Source organism: Rhinopithecus roxellana, chromosome 7 (assembly GCF_007565055.1).
Source record: "Rhinopithecus roxellana isolate Shanxi Qingling chromosome 7, ASM756505v1, whole genome shotgun sequence".
Lineage (NCBI taxonomy): Eukaryota > Metazoa > Chordata > Mammalia > Primates > Cercopithecidae > Rhinopithecus > Rhinopithecus roxellana.
In genome coordinates, this window is record NC_044555.1 from 125,440,958 (window position 1) to 125,459,294 (window position 18,337).

At 38.2% G+C, this 18,337-nt stretch overlaps 1 protein-coding gene and 1 pseudogene across 4 annotated transcripts in view; one reads left to right on the plus strand and one right to left on the minus strand.

Moving 5' to 3' along the window:
- ENOX2 (ecto-NOX disulfide-thiol exchanger 2) overlaps positions 1-18,337 on the minus strand; it is a 319,462-nt gene that overhangs the window by 20,232 nt on the left and 280,893 nt on the right. For all 4 annotated transcript variants that reach the window (XM_030934490.1, XM_030934489.1, XM_030934491.1 and 1 more), the window contains one exon: positions 14,308-14,422. In XM_030934490.1, coding sequence (XP_030790350.1) covers positions 14,308-14,422 — 115 coding nt within the window. The remainder of the gene's footprint in view (positions 1-14,307; positions 14,423-18,337) is intronic.
- LOC104655387 lies at positions 3,461-4,067 on the plus strand (annotated as a pseudogene).

Here is an 18,337-nt window from a genome sequence, read left to right on the forward strand (position 1 = left end):
TCAAGACTTCAGTGGAGGAAGTAACGGCAGATGTGGTGGGAATAGCAAGACACCTAGAATTAGAAGTGAAGCCTAAAGATATGGATTGAATTGCTGGAGCCTCTGGATAAAAATTTAATGAACAAGGAGTTGCTTCCTATGGAGGAGCAAAGAAAATGGTTTCTTGAGATGGAATCTATTCCTGATGAAGACGCTGTGAACATTGTTGAAATGACAACAAAGGATTTAGAATATTTCGCAAATGTAGTTGATAAAGCAGTTATGGGGTTTGAGAGGATTGACTTCAATTTTGAAAAAAGTTCTACTGTAGGTAAAATGCTATCAAACAGCATTACATACTATAGCTAAATCTTTAATGAAAAGAAGTCAACTGATGCAGTATACATTATTGTCTTATTTGAAGAAATTGCCACAGTCACATCAACCTTCAGCAACCACCAACTTGATCAGTCAGCAGCCATCCACATAAAGGCAAAATTCTCCCCCAGCAAAAAGATTACAACTTGCTGAAGGCTCAGATGATAGTTAGCATATTTCTTTTTAGCAATACAGTCTTTTAAAATTAAGGTATGTACATTTTTTAAGGCATTATGCTTAAAAGACTACAGTATAATGTAGACTTAACTTTTATATGAACTGGGAAACCAAATAATTCATATGACTTGCTTTATTGCAATATTAGCTTTATTGCAATGGTCTGAAATGGAACCTGTAATATCTGTGAGGTGAAGTATTCCTGTATGTATTTATGTATGCTTATGGACAAGTGAAAAAAAATGACAGCAATGATACAAGAAGTGGAAGGGGAGAATCAGGAGCATTTTGCTATTATAAGATACTTGTAGTACCCATGAAATGGTATAGCATTATTTGAAAGTGGGCTTGAATTAATTGTAAACGTATATAATCTAGGGCAACCACTAAAAAATGTGAAAAAAGAAGTACAAATGATATGATAAAGGAGAAAAAAATCGAACAATATGTTCAATTAAAAATACAAAGGCGGAACAAGTACAGAAGACAAAACTAGAACAAAAAACAAGGGTAACCAAAAGAAAATAGCAACAAATATGGTAGATATTTATCCAACTATATCAATAATCACTTTAAAAATTATTGATCTAAGTATACCAATTAAAAGACAGATGTCAGTGTGGATTAAAAAATAAGACCTAACCATAGGTTGTCTACAAGAAATCCACTTTAAATATAGGATGCATATGGATTAAAAGTAAAAAGATGGAGAAAGATATGCCATTTTAACACTAATTAAAAGAAAGTGGAAGTGGCTATATTAATTTCAGACAGAGCTGATTTCAGAGTAATGAAATTTATCAGGGAGTAAGAGGGGCATTGCATACTATTGAAGGGGTTAATACTCCAAGAATACATACCAATACTGTTTATGAGCCTAATAACAGCATTAGAATACACAAGCGAATAACTGATAGAACTGCAAGGAGAAATACATGAATCTACTATTTTAGTTGGAGAGTTTAGCTCCCTTCTATCAGAAATGGACAGATCCAGCAAACAGAAGTCAGTAATGACACAGTTGAACTGAACACCACCATCAAACCACTGTATAGACTACCATGTATAGACTATTTCATCTAATAAAAGCAGATTACACATTCTTCTCAACTCACATGGAAGTTTAACTGAGAGAGACCACATTATGGGCCATAAAGCACACCGTAAAAAGTAAAAGAAGAGAAATTTTACAATGCATGTTCTCAGATCACAATGGAAGTAAATTAGAAATCAGTAACAGAAAGATAGCTGGAAATTCCCTAAATACGTGGAGCTTGAACAGTATACTTCTAAGTAACACAAAGATTAAAAAAGAAATCAAGACAAATTCACAAGTATTTTAAAATAGATGAAAATGAAAATACAAGTTATTAAAATTTGTGAAATGCAGTGAAAGCAGTACTTACGCGGGAAATTTATAGCATTTAATCCACCTATTAGACATAAAGAAAGTTCTAACATTAATAATCTAAGCTTTTACCTTAGGAAACTAAAACAAGAAGAACAAATTAAATCCAAAGTAAGCAGACAGTTTGTCAGTTTCTTACAAAACTAAACATACTCTTATCATACTATCCAGCAATTACGCTCCTAAGCATTTATCCAAATGAACTAAAAACTTGTGTCCACACAAAAATCTGCACATGGATGTTTACAGCAGCTTTATTCATAATTGCTAAAAGTTGGAAGCAATGAAGATGTCCTTCAGTAAGTGAATGGATAAACTGCAGTACATCCAGACAATGGAATATATTATTCAGTGCTAAAAAGAAATGAGCCATTAAGCCATGAAAAGACATGAAAGAAAATTAAATGCATATTACTAAGTGAAAAAAGCCAATCTGAAAAGGCTACATACTATAGGATTACAACTACATAATATTCTGGAAAAGGCAAAACTTTTTACTGGAGATAGTAAAAAGATTAGTCATTGCCAGTGATTAGTGAGGAGGAAGGGATGAAAAGGTGGAGCACAGAGGATTTTTAGGGCAGTGAAACTATTCTGTATGATACGACAATGGTGGATACACACCATTTTAAATTTGTCAAAACCCAAAGAATATACAAGACCAAAAATGAACCCTAATGTAAACTATAAACTTTAGGTAATGATGATATGTTAATGTAGGTTCATCAATAGTAACAAATTGTAATCAATTGTAACAAAATGTACAATTTTGGTGGAGGATGTTGATAGTGGGGGATACTGTGCTTCTACAGGGACAGAGATTATATAGAAACTCTCCACTTTCCATTTGATTTTGCTGTGAACTTAAGCTGCTCTAAAAAAGAAACTTATTAATCTAAAAAATGAAGGAAACTTAGGTTGTATGTAATTATTTATGGTTTAGGGCACATTTTTCAAGTTCAAAAATCATAAAGCCTATTTCAAAATATTTAATCAGATTTTCATTCACTCAACAAACATTCATTGAGTACCTTTAGAATGAAAGGTAGAATGAAGTGGAAAGCAAAAAATTGTGTAAGAGTAGACATTAATTAGGTAAAAAGGCAAGGCTTTTATTTTGAGCCATCTCCTCAACCTTATTTTTAATGAGAACCAAATAATTATGGTGGGTTTTCCATAGGTATTAAAGAGGTCAATAACACTAGTTTCAATGTAGTCCAGAAAATACAATTTAGAAAATCAAGTTTCAGGCTTATGACTATGGTTTAAAAAATACGATCCCACTAGTTTCTACTGTTTACACGCCAAATTAATGGAAACATTTGTAGTTTATACCTTTTTTGATCACTAACAGAACACAAAGCCCAGAAAAAGAGACATTTTTAAAATGGATCAAAGCACACTGGGCCGCAGGCCCTGGTGCCCGCGCCCGCCTGGAGGGATGGGGCTGCCCGGCACCCAAGGGCGGGGCCTGCTGCGTTTCATGCCCCGGCCGCCGCGGCCCACTTCTGCGCCAGGATGGTGAACCTGGCAGCCATGGTGTGGCGCCGGCTTCTGCGGAAGAAGTGGGTTCTCGCCCCGGTCTTTGGGCTGCGCTTGTCTACTTCCTCAGCAGCACCTCCAAGCAGGAGGAGAGGGCAGTGAGGGATGGGAATCCCCCTGCAGGCTCAAGATCATGATCAGCCCATCCCGTGGAAAGTGTAGTTTAATTTCGGCAATAGCAGTCGTCCCAGCAATCAGTGCCGCAACTCTATTCAAGGGAAACACCTCATCACAGATGAACTCAGCTACGTTTGTGAGAGGAAGGATTTGCTGGTGAATGGCTGCTGTAACGTCAACATCTCTAGCACAAAGCAGTACTGCTGGGATGGCTGCTGGTCAAACGGCTGCTGAGTACTGTGTCTCCTGCTGCCTGCAGCCCAGCAAGCAACTTCTCCTGGAGCACTTCCTCAACCGGGCAGCTGTGGCATTCCAGAACCTCTCTATGGCAGTCAAAGATCACTTGGAGTTGTGCCTGGTCAAAAGCAGGACCTCATCCCAGAGCCTGCAGCATGAGAACACCGACTGGGACCCCACAGCAAAGTACTGCTATGGAGAAAGCCTGCCAGAGCTCTTCCCTGCATGACAGGCCAGTGGACGTGCTCCAGCCTGGGTGAGCAGGCCCCACCGAAGAACTGCCCTCCTGGGGCCCACCTTCAGCACTCAGGCCAGGCCGTGGGAAGAAGACAAAGGCAGCGAGCGCTAGGAAACCTTGGCTTTGACCACTTCTTATGTTGTCATCTTTGGCTTCGTTCACCACCCGGGCTTACCAGATAGAACTCTTCTGTAAAGCAGCTTGGACCCTCCAGCTGGTCCCTTTGAGAAAGATGAAACCACAGGCCAGGCTCATGGCAGTGTTGGTGTTCTTGGACGACTCGACCCTGAGACCTGCACAGGGACCTGTGACTTGTGTTCGTCGGGGACCGGTATCACTTCTAGGTTTGATCCAGGCCTTTTCACTGAAAAATTATTTATTGGAAAACCTTTGGAGTACTGGGAAAATTATAATGTTTTATGTAGGAAAATGCCTTGCCCTTCTAGTTGAATATGTTCAAGGAAACTATTTTTGTTGTTGTTCTGTGTTCTCAAGTTTCACGAGTTAAGTCATCCCTTCACCCAGTTAAAATGTTTTGTCTTTTAGGACGTGGATGTTCTCTCTAGGCAGTTATTTTTGTTTGTATTTTGAGAGTATCAAGCGTAGGCCCTGAACATAACCTGTCAGCCATATCCTGACGTCTAAAATTACCTAAAAACTCAGACACTCTTCCATTCTAATCTAACTGCAAGATTTCTAGCAGTAGGCACTGTGTGCCCGCCCTCAGGTTCTTTTCTAGTGACAGTTGAATGTGCTCATATACCCTATGGAGAACACTGTTTTAGTAGAAATCTAACTTCTTATCCTGGAGGAATTTTCTTTTGCCACTTAAAATTAACTGTGGGCTGCTAAGCCAGGGTACAATGGGAGCCTCAGGAAGGTCAGAGGCAACTTCCTCTGTTCTGTCAATAGAAACCCAATGTTGAGGCAATTCCTAAACAGAGATGCATCTAACAGCCTGCTGTATGTGTTCATTCTTTATTGCTTTCAGCTTTGGGGGTGCAATAGGTATAAATGTTTAGTTTCCCTATTATTTGCAAAGAAGAAGAAGAAACCCAATTTATCAGAGCGCTGCAAGAGAAGAGTCTTATTCCTGCCCTGAGTGGGAGATGAGAATGGTCATTATGGCTTAGAGAATGCTGAACATGTAGGTTGCTGGTGTGCCCTCAATCCACATGCATAAAGCACTCCCCATTTTTCTACTGTAATGCAGATTCTTCGACTCAAGGTCTAGAATATTTGATCCTGAGATCAAGACATTATGCCCTTTGAATAGTACTGCTCTTTGATTTCAGGAGTCACATTAACACACAACTCTCCTATATTCCTTCACTAACCTCAGGATTGAGCAAGGTCTTTTTTATTTTTTTTGTCAAATTATTGACCTGGGAGCAGGGTGCTAGTTCTATGGTTAGAATTCAACACTTTTTTTCAGTGGAGCTTTTTCTTTGGGCCATATTTGCGTTCCAATACATTTCCGCAATATGTAGTGGTGATTTTCCTTAACTTCCTACTACTACCTCTTATACTCATCTCCCAAAATAATTTGCCTCTCTTAAATAAGTTTTCTTAGAGGGTAAGCTGTCAGGCAATTTAAAAAATATTAGATCCCAAGAAATCTATTCCATTTGCATTAAACTTTTCAGATTCCATGTGTTTGCAGCAGGATTAAATCAAACTCTGACATGAAAAAATAAAAATAAAAAATGGATCAAATTTACAATCTGTATATTAAATGTATAAGACAGTTAAAAGGCAATTTGACAAAGATATGAATTTTCTTAATTACTTATAGGGAAGAACTTTGGGCAGAAGAAAGTAAAAGAAAAGTGACAGAAATTAAACTGGCCAGGTACAGTGGCTCATGCCTGTAATCCCAGCACTTTGGGAGGCCCGAGGTCAGGAGTTTGAGACCAGCCTGACCAACACAGAGAAACCTGTCTCTGCTAAAAATACAAAATTAGCCAGGTGTAGTGGCGCATGCCTGTAATCCCAGCTACTCGGGAGGCTGAGGCAGGAGAATCCCTTGAACCCAGGAGGCAGAGGTTGCGGTGAGCTGAGATTGCACCATTGCACTCCAGCCTGGGCAACAAGAGTGAAACTCTGTCTCCAAAAAAAAAAAAAAAAAAGAAATTAAACCATAAAAATAAAAATTATTAGCTATAAATGGTGAAAGAAGGGTTTATCTAAAGGAATTTCAAAGAGAAGATTCATCCTCTAAATAATGAATGGAAAGAACCTGTGCATTACAAAGATGAAATATTGCTGTGGTTTGGTTGTGATTTATTTTTCCTCAGCAAAACCCATATTGAAATTTGATCCCTAATGTGGTGGTGTTGGGCCTAGTGGGAGGTGTTTGGGTCATAAGGGTGGATCCCTCATGAATAGATTAATGCCCTTCCTTGGGAGGGGGATGCATTCTGACTCTATTAGTTGTTAAAAAGAGCCTGGCTGGGCTCGGTGGCTCAGTTCATGCTTGTAATCCCAGTACTTTGGGAGGCCGAGGTGGGTGGATCACGAGGTCAGGAGATTGAGACCATTATGGCCAACATGAAACCCCATCTCTACTAAAAATACAAACATTAGCTGGGCATGGTGGCGTGTGCCTGTAATCCCAGCTACTTGGGAGGCTGAGGCAGGAGAATCCTTGAACCAGGGAGTCAGAGGTCGCGTCACAGCACTCCAGCCTGGCGACAGTGCGAGACTCCATTTCAAAAATAAAATAAAATAAAAAAGCCTGACACCTCCCCTATCCTCTTGCTTCCTCTTTCACCATATGATCTCTGCCTACACTGGCTCCCCTTTACCTTCTGCCATGAGTGGAAGCAGCCTGAGGCTCTTACCAGATGTAAATACTCAATCTTGAATTTTCCAGCCTTCAGAATTGTGAGTCAAATAAACCTTTTTTTCTTTATAAATTACCCAGTCTTAAGTATTCCTTTACAGCAACATAAAATGGACTAAGACAAATATATAGAAAAAAAACCCCGTATTAGCGTGAAAACATTCCCTACTCCTAAAAGGAAGCTGCCTTTAGAGAGGTGCTGTGTTTAATTTAATTCCTTGAACATGAGGGTTTTCCTAAAACTAGTATGTAATCTGCTGTGGTCAGATTATCTATCCAAAGCAGAAAGTGGCAATGTGATAGGAAGGGTTCTGGTTAGAAATATCTTCTACTACCAGTGTTGTTGAGGCGTTCTTAGCATCCACATGTGTTTTCTGTGGATGGCCATGCAATGGTCCTGATACAGCAGTTTCAAACCTTGCACTTTGTTTTAAAAACTTACAAAAAGATCTTTGGCATGACATATTCATTTTATGATTGGTTTTATTATTAATTTTAATTCTTGTTGTTATGCAGATTTTGTGTCTTTTGGATTCCAAGCACTCCAAATAATATCTATCCTTGCCATCTCTTCCAGTGGCTGGGATACTTTTCATCAGACAAGCACTAACAACCACAACATCAAAAGAAGATGCTAAGAGTGAAGATGATTTTTATATACAAAACTCTATAGAAAAAGGCATACTAACTATCTGCCAAACAGAGGAAGAAAAATATTTGGTTTGCTTGTGGGGTGAGAACCAAGGACAGTATCTTGAGCTGGAGTTTGGCTGAATAGTACACAGGTTACTCTGTAAATCAAGTGACTCCTACAGATTAACAATTATTTATTTCTGCTTTGGTTTGCATGTTTGTCCTCTGGCAGTCCACACAGCTCAATATGAAATAGTGATATTTTATTTTCCTCCTTTTATTTCTTCTTGTACTGCAGGTCAGTAATTATGCTCATGTTCTACATGTCACATGGAGATACATGGAAGAGAAAAGGGCAGAGATCTAGGAGAATGATTAGAGGTGTATTCTCCAGTTTAAATGTAAAAATATTTTCCCTCTGAGAAAATGAGGAGGAGAGACTGCTTTTGTCCTGGGGGAAAGGGCATGCTTATGAGCAGTGATGGATACCTGCAGCCAAGTGGGAGCAGATAATAATCTTCTCAGTGTGGACCTGTCACCAAGCAAAAGAAAATGCGATCGCCTGTAATGCTACTGAGGGGACCTTACCTACAAAATATAGTTCCCACTCTCTGAAATGAGGGTTTTTTGTCATTTTAATGAGGACACCAAGTCTTTCCTTTCACAGACTTAATATTAATTGGGCCCATTTCTGAAGTTGAAGTTCTTTGTATATTGCCAGAACATTGAAAAGTTCAATATTACCTTTTAATAATATGTTTGAGTAGGTGAATCCATCAGTCCTGATACTAAAGAGCATAGTACAGTGAATGTATTCATATCCTGCCATCATTAGTTCTTGGCTTCTCCTTTATGACTATTTCCTATGTGGGGAAAATGTTTCTCTTTATGACAATTGTTCCTCAGATCTGAAGGCTGCCAGTTCATCATGGCAATATGAAAGTATGAAGGCAGCTGTGAACTCCTCTTTTTAGAGGAGCCACTAACAGCAAAATCCCAGACATGTTTCTGTACAACAAAAGATCAAAAATGATTTTGTGCCATTAAAAAATTAGTGCCTGAGTCTCTTCAATGGTATAAAGAAAACAAGAAAAAAAATTAGTAGAAGTAAATACAGGGAGTCAACCACCCTTTTAAAGCTTAATTACAGGAGATGCCAAAAATGTTACAAAATTATAGAAGGAAGAATGGGCAACATTCCTCTCAAGACTCATAAGAAAGTTTGAGTTACAGAGATTCACAAAGGGAAAAAGCTGAAAAGAACAAAGAGTGGGAAAAAAGAGCAGGAAATGATATGAATAAGACCTATTGGGGTGGTTGCAGGTCAGCTCAGGCAAAAAATCTCAAGTGAGTTTCCTGACCTCACAATGCCTTGCTTTCCTTTGCCTCTACAGGTTATTGTCTCCATTCCAATCAGGCTTCTGCCAGCATGGATGCACCTGGAACCTCATTGTTACCCCTCTTAGATCTCTAAATTCCCATCTCAAACATAGAAGTCTCATCTGCCATTTTCCTCACTGCCTCTCATCACCCCAAGACTGCTCTCTTTCCTTGCTGGGATCTTTAATCTCACAGAGTGGCCAACTTCACTAAGCTAGTTCATTAGCTGCTTTCTGGTGGAATAGATCCCAGTGCAAACTCCTCAGTGCCTTGTATTGCTTCAGCTTCCTGAAAACCTTTGGCCAGGCTTACCATGCCAATCCCCAACTCACAGTCACTTGACTCCACTCTCTCTTATCCTGGGCCACAGAGAACTCTTATAGGAAGTTGTAGAGCTAGGCAGCTAGATCAATACATACTCATGTTGGCCCTTGCAGATGGGTCTCTCACCTCTCACTGATTTCTTCCTTCCATACTGCCCATAGCATTTATTCCAAATCAGTTCCCTTCTCCTCGTGGTCTCATATCCAAATCATTTTTGTGATTAATAAACAATCTGTTAGTATATGGAGAAGACTGGGCTACCTATACACTTTCAGCTTCCCCTCTCTTGTCTCAGAGAAAGAGGGCTCTCGCCTCTCTGAAGTAAACGCCACTTGAATATGGATCCTTTCCCTTTCTTCTTTTCAAAGATTCCACTTCCATAAGTACTCTTTTATTTTCTAGCATCTTCAATCTCATACTCTCCATTGCCTCCTTCCTTTTTATTGAGCAACAACAACAACAACAACAAAAATCCTTAACTTCATCGATTCTCGTTGCCATTTGTAATATCCATATTTCCTTTTGCTTAGTACCCAACTTCTTGACCTATGGTCTTTGTTTACTTTATTTTATTAATGTCATATATTCTGGCCCCTACCTCTATCACTCTACTAAAATAGCTCTTGCCCAGCACTGTTTCTCTCAATTCGAATTTTCTTTGTAACATCTGTTAATGTCAATGATTACTTACTTCTATAAAAGCTTTTCTTGGTTTCTACAACTCAATTTGTTTCTAGCTTTCTTCCACCCTCTCAGAACTGCTTTTTTTCTAACTCCTCTGCCAACTCCTCTTTCTTTCCTTCTCCCTTATTGTGGGTAGCCCCCCAAATTCTATATTCAACCTTTTGCTCTTCTTTCACTTGTCTTTCATACTCCTTTAATAATTTTCTCAGGGCTTCAGCCAATACCTCTTCACTACCATCTACTATTCCTTCTAGTTTCTTCAACTCTAATTTGAATACAAATCCCTTCTGCCCATTTCTCAATGATCTACTATCTCCAGTTCATCTCATCATATTCTGGAAATCAGACCCATCCATCAGTCCATTTCTGTCAGTTCTACTGTTACAGTTTGAATTGTGTCCTCTCAAAAAAGATATGTTGAAGCTCTCAGAATCTGGTTTATTGAGAAACAGGTTCTTTACGAGGTAGTCAAATTACAATGAGGTCATTATGGTGGGTCCTAACTTGATATGATTGATATCCTTATTGACAGAGGAAATTGGGACATAGAAACAGGCATGCACACAGGGAGAACACCATGTAAACATGAAGGCAGAAATTGGGATGATATATCTACCAGACAAGGAACACCAAAGATTGCTGGAAAATGACCAGAAACTAGGAGACAGGAATGGAACAGATTCTCCCTCACAAGGAGCTAACCCTGCTGAAATCTTGATCTCAGATTTCCAGCTTCCAGAACTGTGAGACAATACATTTCTGTCATTTAAGCAACCCACTTTGTGGTACTTTGTTATGACATCTCTAGTGAACCAATACAACCAACAGGTCTCCAGTCTCTCAGACTAGAAAACACAGATTCATTCCTGGCTCTTTCCTTTTCTTAATCATCTATATCCAATCTGGCACTAAAGACTTAGGTATATTCCTCGAAAATGACTCCTAGCATCTTTAATCTCATTGAATCCAGTGCCTCCTTTTCTTCTACCATTTTTATCTCAGTTCCTCTTGCCTTCACTCCGGTCCCACCCTCATCATTTTACATCTCACTTCCTGTAAAAGTATCTGGTTAGACTCTCTTAATTGAAGATTATCTCTTAAAATGTATAATTCATGTTGCTTTTATCATATTAGTGCCACGGACAAGATGTGCTTACAGTGGCATATTGCTTACTATGCGAAGTCTAAGGTTGGCATACATAGCCCTACATAATTTGGACCCATCTACTCTACTCAGTCTTTTGTCCCCTATATACATCATGCTTATTTCCCTCTTTGAGCCCCGATCCTTTCACTCCCTCCCTTCCCCCTACCATCAAGATGCTTTCTTATCTTCCTTCCTATCATCTATACCTGTTCATCTTTCGAGGACCTGATCAATTTTTCACTGACTGTGACAACTCTGGCCCACACCTGATATCTCTTGCCCTGCTGCATTCTAATCAGTACCTTCCATGTTAGCAGCAAGTGGTATTTCTAAAATTTTGTGTGGATTTACACATATTTATATCTCTATCTCCATCAGCTTATAGGACATAGTGCTTGTTAATTAATTGGCCAAACTCTTAAAGTGGTAATAATGGAAAATAAAAGGTGGGGGAGGAAGAATGATATTAGATTAATATCGATGGAACAGAAAACTTTGGCCAGAACAATGAAGGAGAATTAGTCTAAGTCAATGTTTTCCAAATGTGCTTCCCAGACCACGAGCATCAAAATCATTTAGGATGGCTGATAAAATGCAGATTCCTCAACCCTATTACAGACCTATTGGATCAGATTCTGCAGCTTAGACATCTGAATTTGTAAAGGTAACCCAAATGATTCTTCAGTATACCAAGTCTGAGAACCACTAGTCTAAGTAAAGAGAGCAGAAGATGGGTGTTGACAGGGAACAGCTTTTCTTATGTTTACTGGGTACAGTACTTTCCATCATGGCTAACAAGATAATGAAATAGTTTTACACTATATCATGATTTGCTTTGATGTAATTCCCCCTCTTCAATAGATTGCTTTGTGTACATCAGTCCTTTCTTCCATGGCAAGAGTATTTAAAGTTCTGCATCACAAATATGGGCTGGCTAATATAGAGTCTCTCAAATAACAGAAATTTTGTGGCAGTCCAAGGAAAGATAACTGAGACTTCTAGGCTGGTTTTACTTTCTTTGGGAAGTAAAATCTAACCAGAAACATGCCATAGGCTCCTACAATTCAAGTTTGGTGGCATGGACAGAGGAAAAAAACAACAACTCTGAGATCTAGTTGCTTAAGCTTTTAATGGGAACCAAATGATAGCTAAAACATGTAGCCGCTTTAGATAAAAACTGAGGACCTTTTCACTGGCTCACATTGAGCGGGATTTCTGCAGTTGAGTACTACAGAAGCGAGATAACAGAATTAGATACAATCGAGGGGAAGAAAAATGCACAAAAGTCCTTGAATTAAAATGAATTGAAACCTTCTGGGAGAAAAGCTATTTGGTAAGCTCCATTAAGTCTATTGTAGATAGCTTTATTTGACAAAGCAGCATCCTGGCATGTGGAACAGGAAAGAAAATAGCTATAAGATGATCTGTCAGGGAGTTTCTAGTCTCTAAACGAATAAGATTCTGTGCAGTAGCCAATACAGCTTTTAACTCAAAAGAGATACAGAAGCAAAATGCAATTATATAACTCTAGTAAGTGTGTTCAATCTGAATCTTCCATATACCCCTCTCCTCCCCCAATAACTCCACAAACTCAGCAATTTGTCAAGTGGATGCTCAAACTTATGGTAGCATTTATTTCATGGCAACGCTGGATAAACACTGTGTACAATACTGTAGATACTGAGGTGTAAACAGTCATACAAGTGAAAGATTAATCAGCTATAAAACATCATAGCTAAGCACTTAAATAATCTGAATAGTTCAATTCTTATTCGACTCTTTGTTTACTTTGGCTGTAAGTTTACAGTATTTATTTGCAGTAATTAGTTAACTATCCTGAAAATGCTAGATAACCACTGATTACAAAGAGTTTATTCAATATAGATAGCAGTTTGTATGTTTAGGGTTCAAACATATGGCAAAAATAGAAACAATTCAGATGTAACAGCTAATGACTACCTTTTTCAAAGTCTGACTTGGTGTTTTTCTTTCCTTCAGAGTTTCTGTTGATGGAGTGAAAATTCTAAGACCACTCAAGTGGCTATAGAGCTGCTGACTTTACTATACAAGCACTGGAACCAGGAAATTCAGATTTGAATTACAATCTCTCTCTCTTGTTTACACACACACACACACACACATACACACACATACCTCAGGAACAGTATACAACTATATCTCCAATCTCTAGCATAGTGCTTAGCATGTAATAGTTATTAAATAAGTGGATGAACTCATTTAACCATCACAAAATCCCTGTTAGATGTTTTTATGTTTGTTTGTTTTGAGGCAGAGTTTTGCTCTTGTTGCCCAGGCTAGAGTGCAATGGTGCGACCTCTGCTCACTGCAACGTCCACCTCCCAGGTTCAAGGGATTTCAAGGGATTCTTCTGCCTCAGCCTCCCGAGTAGCTGGGATAACAGGCGTGCACTACCACGCCCAGCTAATTTTTTGTATTTTTAGTAGAGACGGGGTTTCACCGTTTTGGTCAGGCTGGTCTCAAACTCCTGAACTCAGGGAATCCACCCGCCTCGGCCTCCCAAAGTGCTGAGATTATAGGCCTGAGCCATGGCGCCTGGCCGTTAAATGGTTTTTATAATGTACTCCTTACAAGTGTGGAAGCTGAGGCTCAGTGAGGAAGAAGTTCCTCCTAGGTCAAGAAGGACAGAGTTTAGACTAGAACTCAGGTGTCTCAACTTTAGGTCCAGTGGCTTTTCCATTGTAACTTCCTATAATCTGACTCCTAAGATTGTCTGGAATGGTTTGCCTAAAAAGAGTAGTCTTCTGGCTATTTTATTATCTGCAATGGTAATTCTCCCATCCAAGATAGTTTATTATGAAATTGAAGGGGAGGGTATTATCAGTTGTTCAAAAAGTTTGCCCTATGGGTCCCACTAAGGACCTATAACATGGCCTCTGTCTCACAGTGAGGTTCTGACTATACTAGGTTAGAGCTGCCTAAATACCCACTGCTTTTTGGAAAAGAAAGTCCACTTTTAATTAGGCACTTCAATGCAAGGTATGTATAAGTGAAAACCACAGAAAATCCTGTAGCCACAGGGCTGATACTCAGCCAGTGTGTACATATATGGCCTCACCAATTATTTCCAGCTGGTATCCAGGCTGATGGGTTGATGACCGTACCTTACTGGGTATTAAAAGTTTGAAAATATCATGTCTGCAAGTACATGTTTATTAAATAAACAGAATTATCTTTACCTGATTCCTCAGTTTCTTTTGTTTCTGTCGTTTCTTCTATTTCATCATCAGACATTTCCATTTCTTCTTCTCGCCTGATTCCCATTAATTCATCATTATGAATGTTGCGAATTTCCTAAGGTTAAAAGGTATACTTTTTAGGTGGGAATTCCTTGAAAATGTTGAGGAAATGAACAGAGTTAAGCATAAGATAAAGCAGCATTTTTTTTGACATATTAGGAAAAAAATCCTCCAAATACTCTTAAGGTAAAGAGGCATGTTGAAAGTAAAACAGTCTCAGACAAAGCAGACTTGGTTACGCTCTGTCTTGCATTAGGCTTTCTTTCCAGACCCAGGGCTCCAGGAGTCTATGATTCGTATATTCCTATCATATTAGAAAGTACTTTTGGCCATGAAAGACATTTTACCTCTTACATGGATTTGTGGACTTTCCCTTAAGGGTTCTGCCATTTTCACCTCCCCATGTTGGACCCTTTAATTTTGCTGCTTGCCATCCTCTTGTCTGTCCTTTTATAGTTTTACTCAACAAAACTCTTAATTGAGTTTTTGTAGTTTTAGAAGTTACAGCAAAGATGAGCTTTCAGGAGTAATATTCTACCAGAGCAACCTTCCCATGGATAATAACTATAATCTTTGGACAAAACACAAAATAAAACCTATAACTACTTGATGACATTGGAGAGTGAACAAAAGCAGACACATTCTGAAGAGAAGCTGATACTTGGAAGAAAGGAATAGCATAGGGTGAGTCAGTTTTTAAAGGGCAATTTAGTCTGAGGGTAGACCAGAGTTAGCACCTCATAAGATGGCTAAATTTCTAATAGAAAGCCCATAGTCTTTATGGCCTAAAGAACTCAAGGAGAATTCAGGACAGTTACAGCCACTGGAAAGCAAGAAGGGAATCCCAGAAAGGAGACAATAGAGGCAGGGGGAAAGAACTTTAAATTCTGTATATAAGATCTGCTCAAATGTCTGCATGATACCTGAGCCAAGAAAGCATGAGGAAGATTCCCAACAGCACAGCTAAGGCTAAAAGAACTGAAATGACAACTGAGCTGCCATCCAAGAGATAGAATTCCCAGCTTGAATCCAACCAAGTAAATTGACCATTAAAACAAACAAAAACAAAGTCAACATTCTTTGAAAGAACATAGAGTAATCCAGAGGCTTCACTATATAATATCTGTCATATCTAGGAAAAAGCCCAAAATTACTTGACCTAGAAAACTAGGAAGAGATGGCCCACTTCCGAAAGAAAGGACAATTAACAGAGACCAACACTGAAATCACCTAGATGTGGTAATTTAGCAGACAAGAAACTAAGGCAGTTATTAATGTAACTGTGCTCATGATGTAAAGAAAATATGTTTATAATGAATGAAAAGATAGAAAATCTCAGCAGAGGAATAGAAACATTTAAAAGGAGCCAAGAGTTCTTTTGTCTGAAAATAAAAAGAACCAAGGATTCTTTTGCCTGGAAATAAAAAGAACCAAGGATTCTTTAAAAATTTTTCTATTCCTCTGCTGAGATTTCCTATCTTTACATTCATTATGAGCATATTTCTTTTACATCACTGAGAATAGTTGTAATAGCTGTTTTATAATCTTGTCTGATAACTACCACATCTGGGTGATTCTACAGCTAGAAAATGATATCTGAAATAAAAATTACCAGATGAGTCTAAAAGTAGAATAGAGATGACAGAATAATGAGAGAACTTAAAGAGAGAGCACAACAAATATATCCAATCTGAAGAACACAGAGAAAGATAACTATTTTTAAAAAACGGAGACTTGGGACCTTGTGAGATTACAAAGATCTAAGACACATGTAAATAAAATTGCAGAAAAAGAGGAGAAAGAAAATAATTTTAAAAGATTTGAAGAAATAAGGGTTGGCAATTTCTGAAATTTGATGAAAGACATTAATCTACATATTCAAAGAGCTCAGTGAACCCCAAGCAGGATATGTGTGAAAAAAGTATATCATATTAAAACAGCAGAAAGCTAAAGATAAAGATAAACTCTGGAAAGCAGCCAGAGAAAAGCAATGCATTATACAGAGGGGAACAACAATTTGAATACTTTGACTTCCTTCAGAAACAATTTAAGGCCAGAAGTCAGTGAAATAATATCTTTAAAGTTCATGAAGAAATACAAATATCCATTTATTCAGAATTCTGTATTCAGAGACAAATTCTCTCAAGAATAAAGATGAGGTATACTTTCAGACAAAATTAAATGCAAGAATTCATCACCAACAGACTTGCACTATAGAAATATGCTATAGAAAATGCTGAAGAAAGTTCTTCAGGCTGAAGGGAAGTGCTAACGGATATAAACACAGACCTTGAGGAAGGCATGAAAAACACTGAAAATGATCAAGATCCCATGAGAAAAGTCACTTTAAAAAGGTAAACACAACAACTGTGCATTTTGAAGCAGCTTGCAATCATTTAGAGGCCAACTAATGCCTGTCAGAGGCTCCTCAGCACTGAACTGAGAATTCCTTGCTTCGATTAGCCTGTACTGGGCTGTACACAGGAAATATCTGAAGTTGTCTGTGAAAATTGCCTCCATTTAGGGGAATTATATATATTTCAAATGGATTTTAAAATAATTAATGGTGTAGTTAGTCATTATCCCAACCAACATCCTCCTTTTTATTCCTTTTATCAGGAAAAATAATGATTTCTATCTCAAGTTAAGCTTTTACTAAAAATAAATAAAAAACTCTTTTTAAAAAAAGTGAGCTATTTAGTATCATCACTGATAGTTAAGAATAGAAAAAGAAGATGCTAACATAGACTCTCCCATGTGCTTCAGGGGCATTACCTAAAATAGAATAAAATAATGACTTGCTTGAGAAAAATGAACTTTAAAGGGCTATGTCAATAGAGAGATTTGCTATGTCTTATTCAAACTTATTACACAGAGAACAATAAAGGAATTTCTCATTTCTGAGAATTCATTCTATCTCAGGAGTCTGATTTTCAGTTATCATCAAAGAGCTGTTACTGGAAAGGTGATTATAATGAAGTTTGACATTGGCAAATTCGAATATTGTACAACTTACTGCATTAGGAAAAGTCATGACTTTCTAGTTGCCTTACAAAAATGTAGACTGTTGGAGAGTATAAGCAGAGACCAACTCTTGATTCACAAACATGTCACATAACCCTGAGAAAGTTACTGTGTTTCTCAGAAGAGTAAAATGTGTTCCTTCTAGGGAAATGTCCCAGGGCAGGAATATCTGAGAGCTAAAGCTAAGACATGTCCTCTAGGTTTTCAGCATCCACAAAACATCTCTCTTCTTCCAGCTGGGCAAACAAGTGTAATCTCTTCTTAGAAACATAAAAAGTTAAAAAATTATGTGATATAGCTTATCTAGAGTCTTTCACCATCTTCAAAAATTCCTGGAAATATAACAGACCTATGAACAAATTTTACTTAAATGTTTCAAAGTACTTCAGGAATAAGAATCACCAGTTGCTTTAACTGATAATAAAATAAGGGTAAGAAAAACTAAGAGGTATGTTTCCCTAAGTTGTTCAGTCAGGCAGGCAAACTGGCTGAGCTCAGAACCACCTTCCCACTAGACAATCCTTTCTAGCTACAAAGAAGCGCAGTATTATATCATTATTCTTCTATAAATATCCAATACTATATCACACGAATGGGATAAAAAGTAAAGAGAACAGCAGAGGTTATGGGGTACTATACTAAAGTAAGCTTATGGGGAACATTTAGTAAGCGACAGTACTCCCAAAAATAAGGAGTGAGGTTTTAATTCTTTGAAAATCTTTCCCTTAAAGCACTTGATGTCTGAGCTACTTGTTTTCTGTATTCTCCGGTTGGATCAGAAAAGCTCTACTTTGGGAAGGAAATCCTAACAAATACCTTCAGAGTGAAGGGCTAAAAAGTGACATGAACCTGAGGAAGGCATTCTACCTAGTTTGGACATAGGTGCAGGCAGGGGAAAAACTCTGACCACTGAAGAGCAGACAGCAAAGGAAATAGCTGTCTCCCA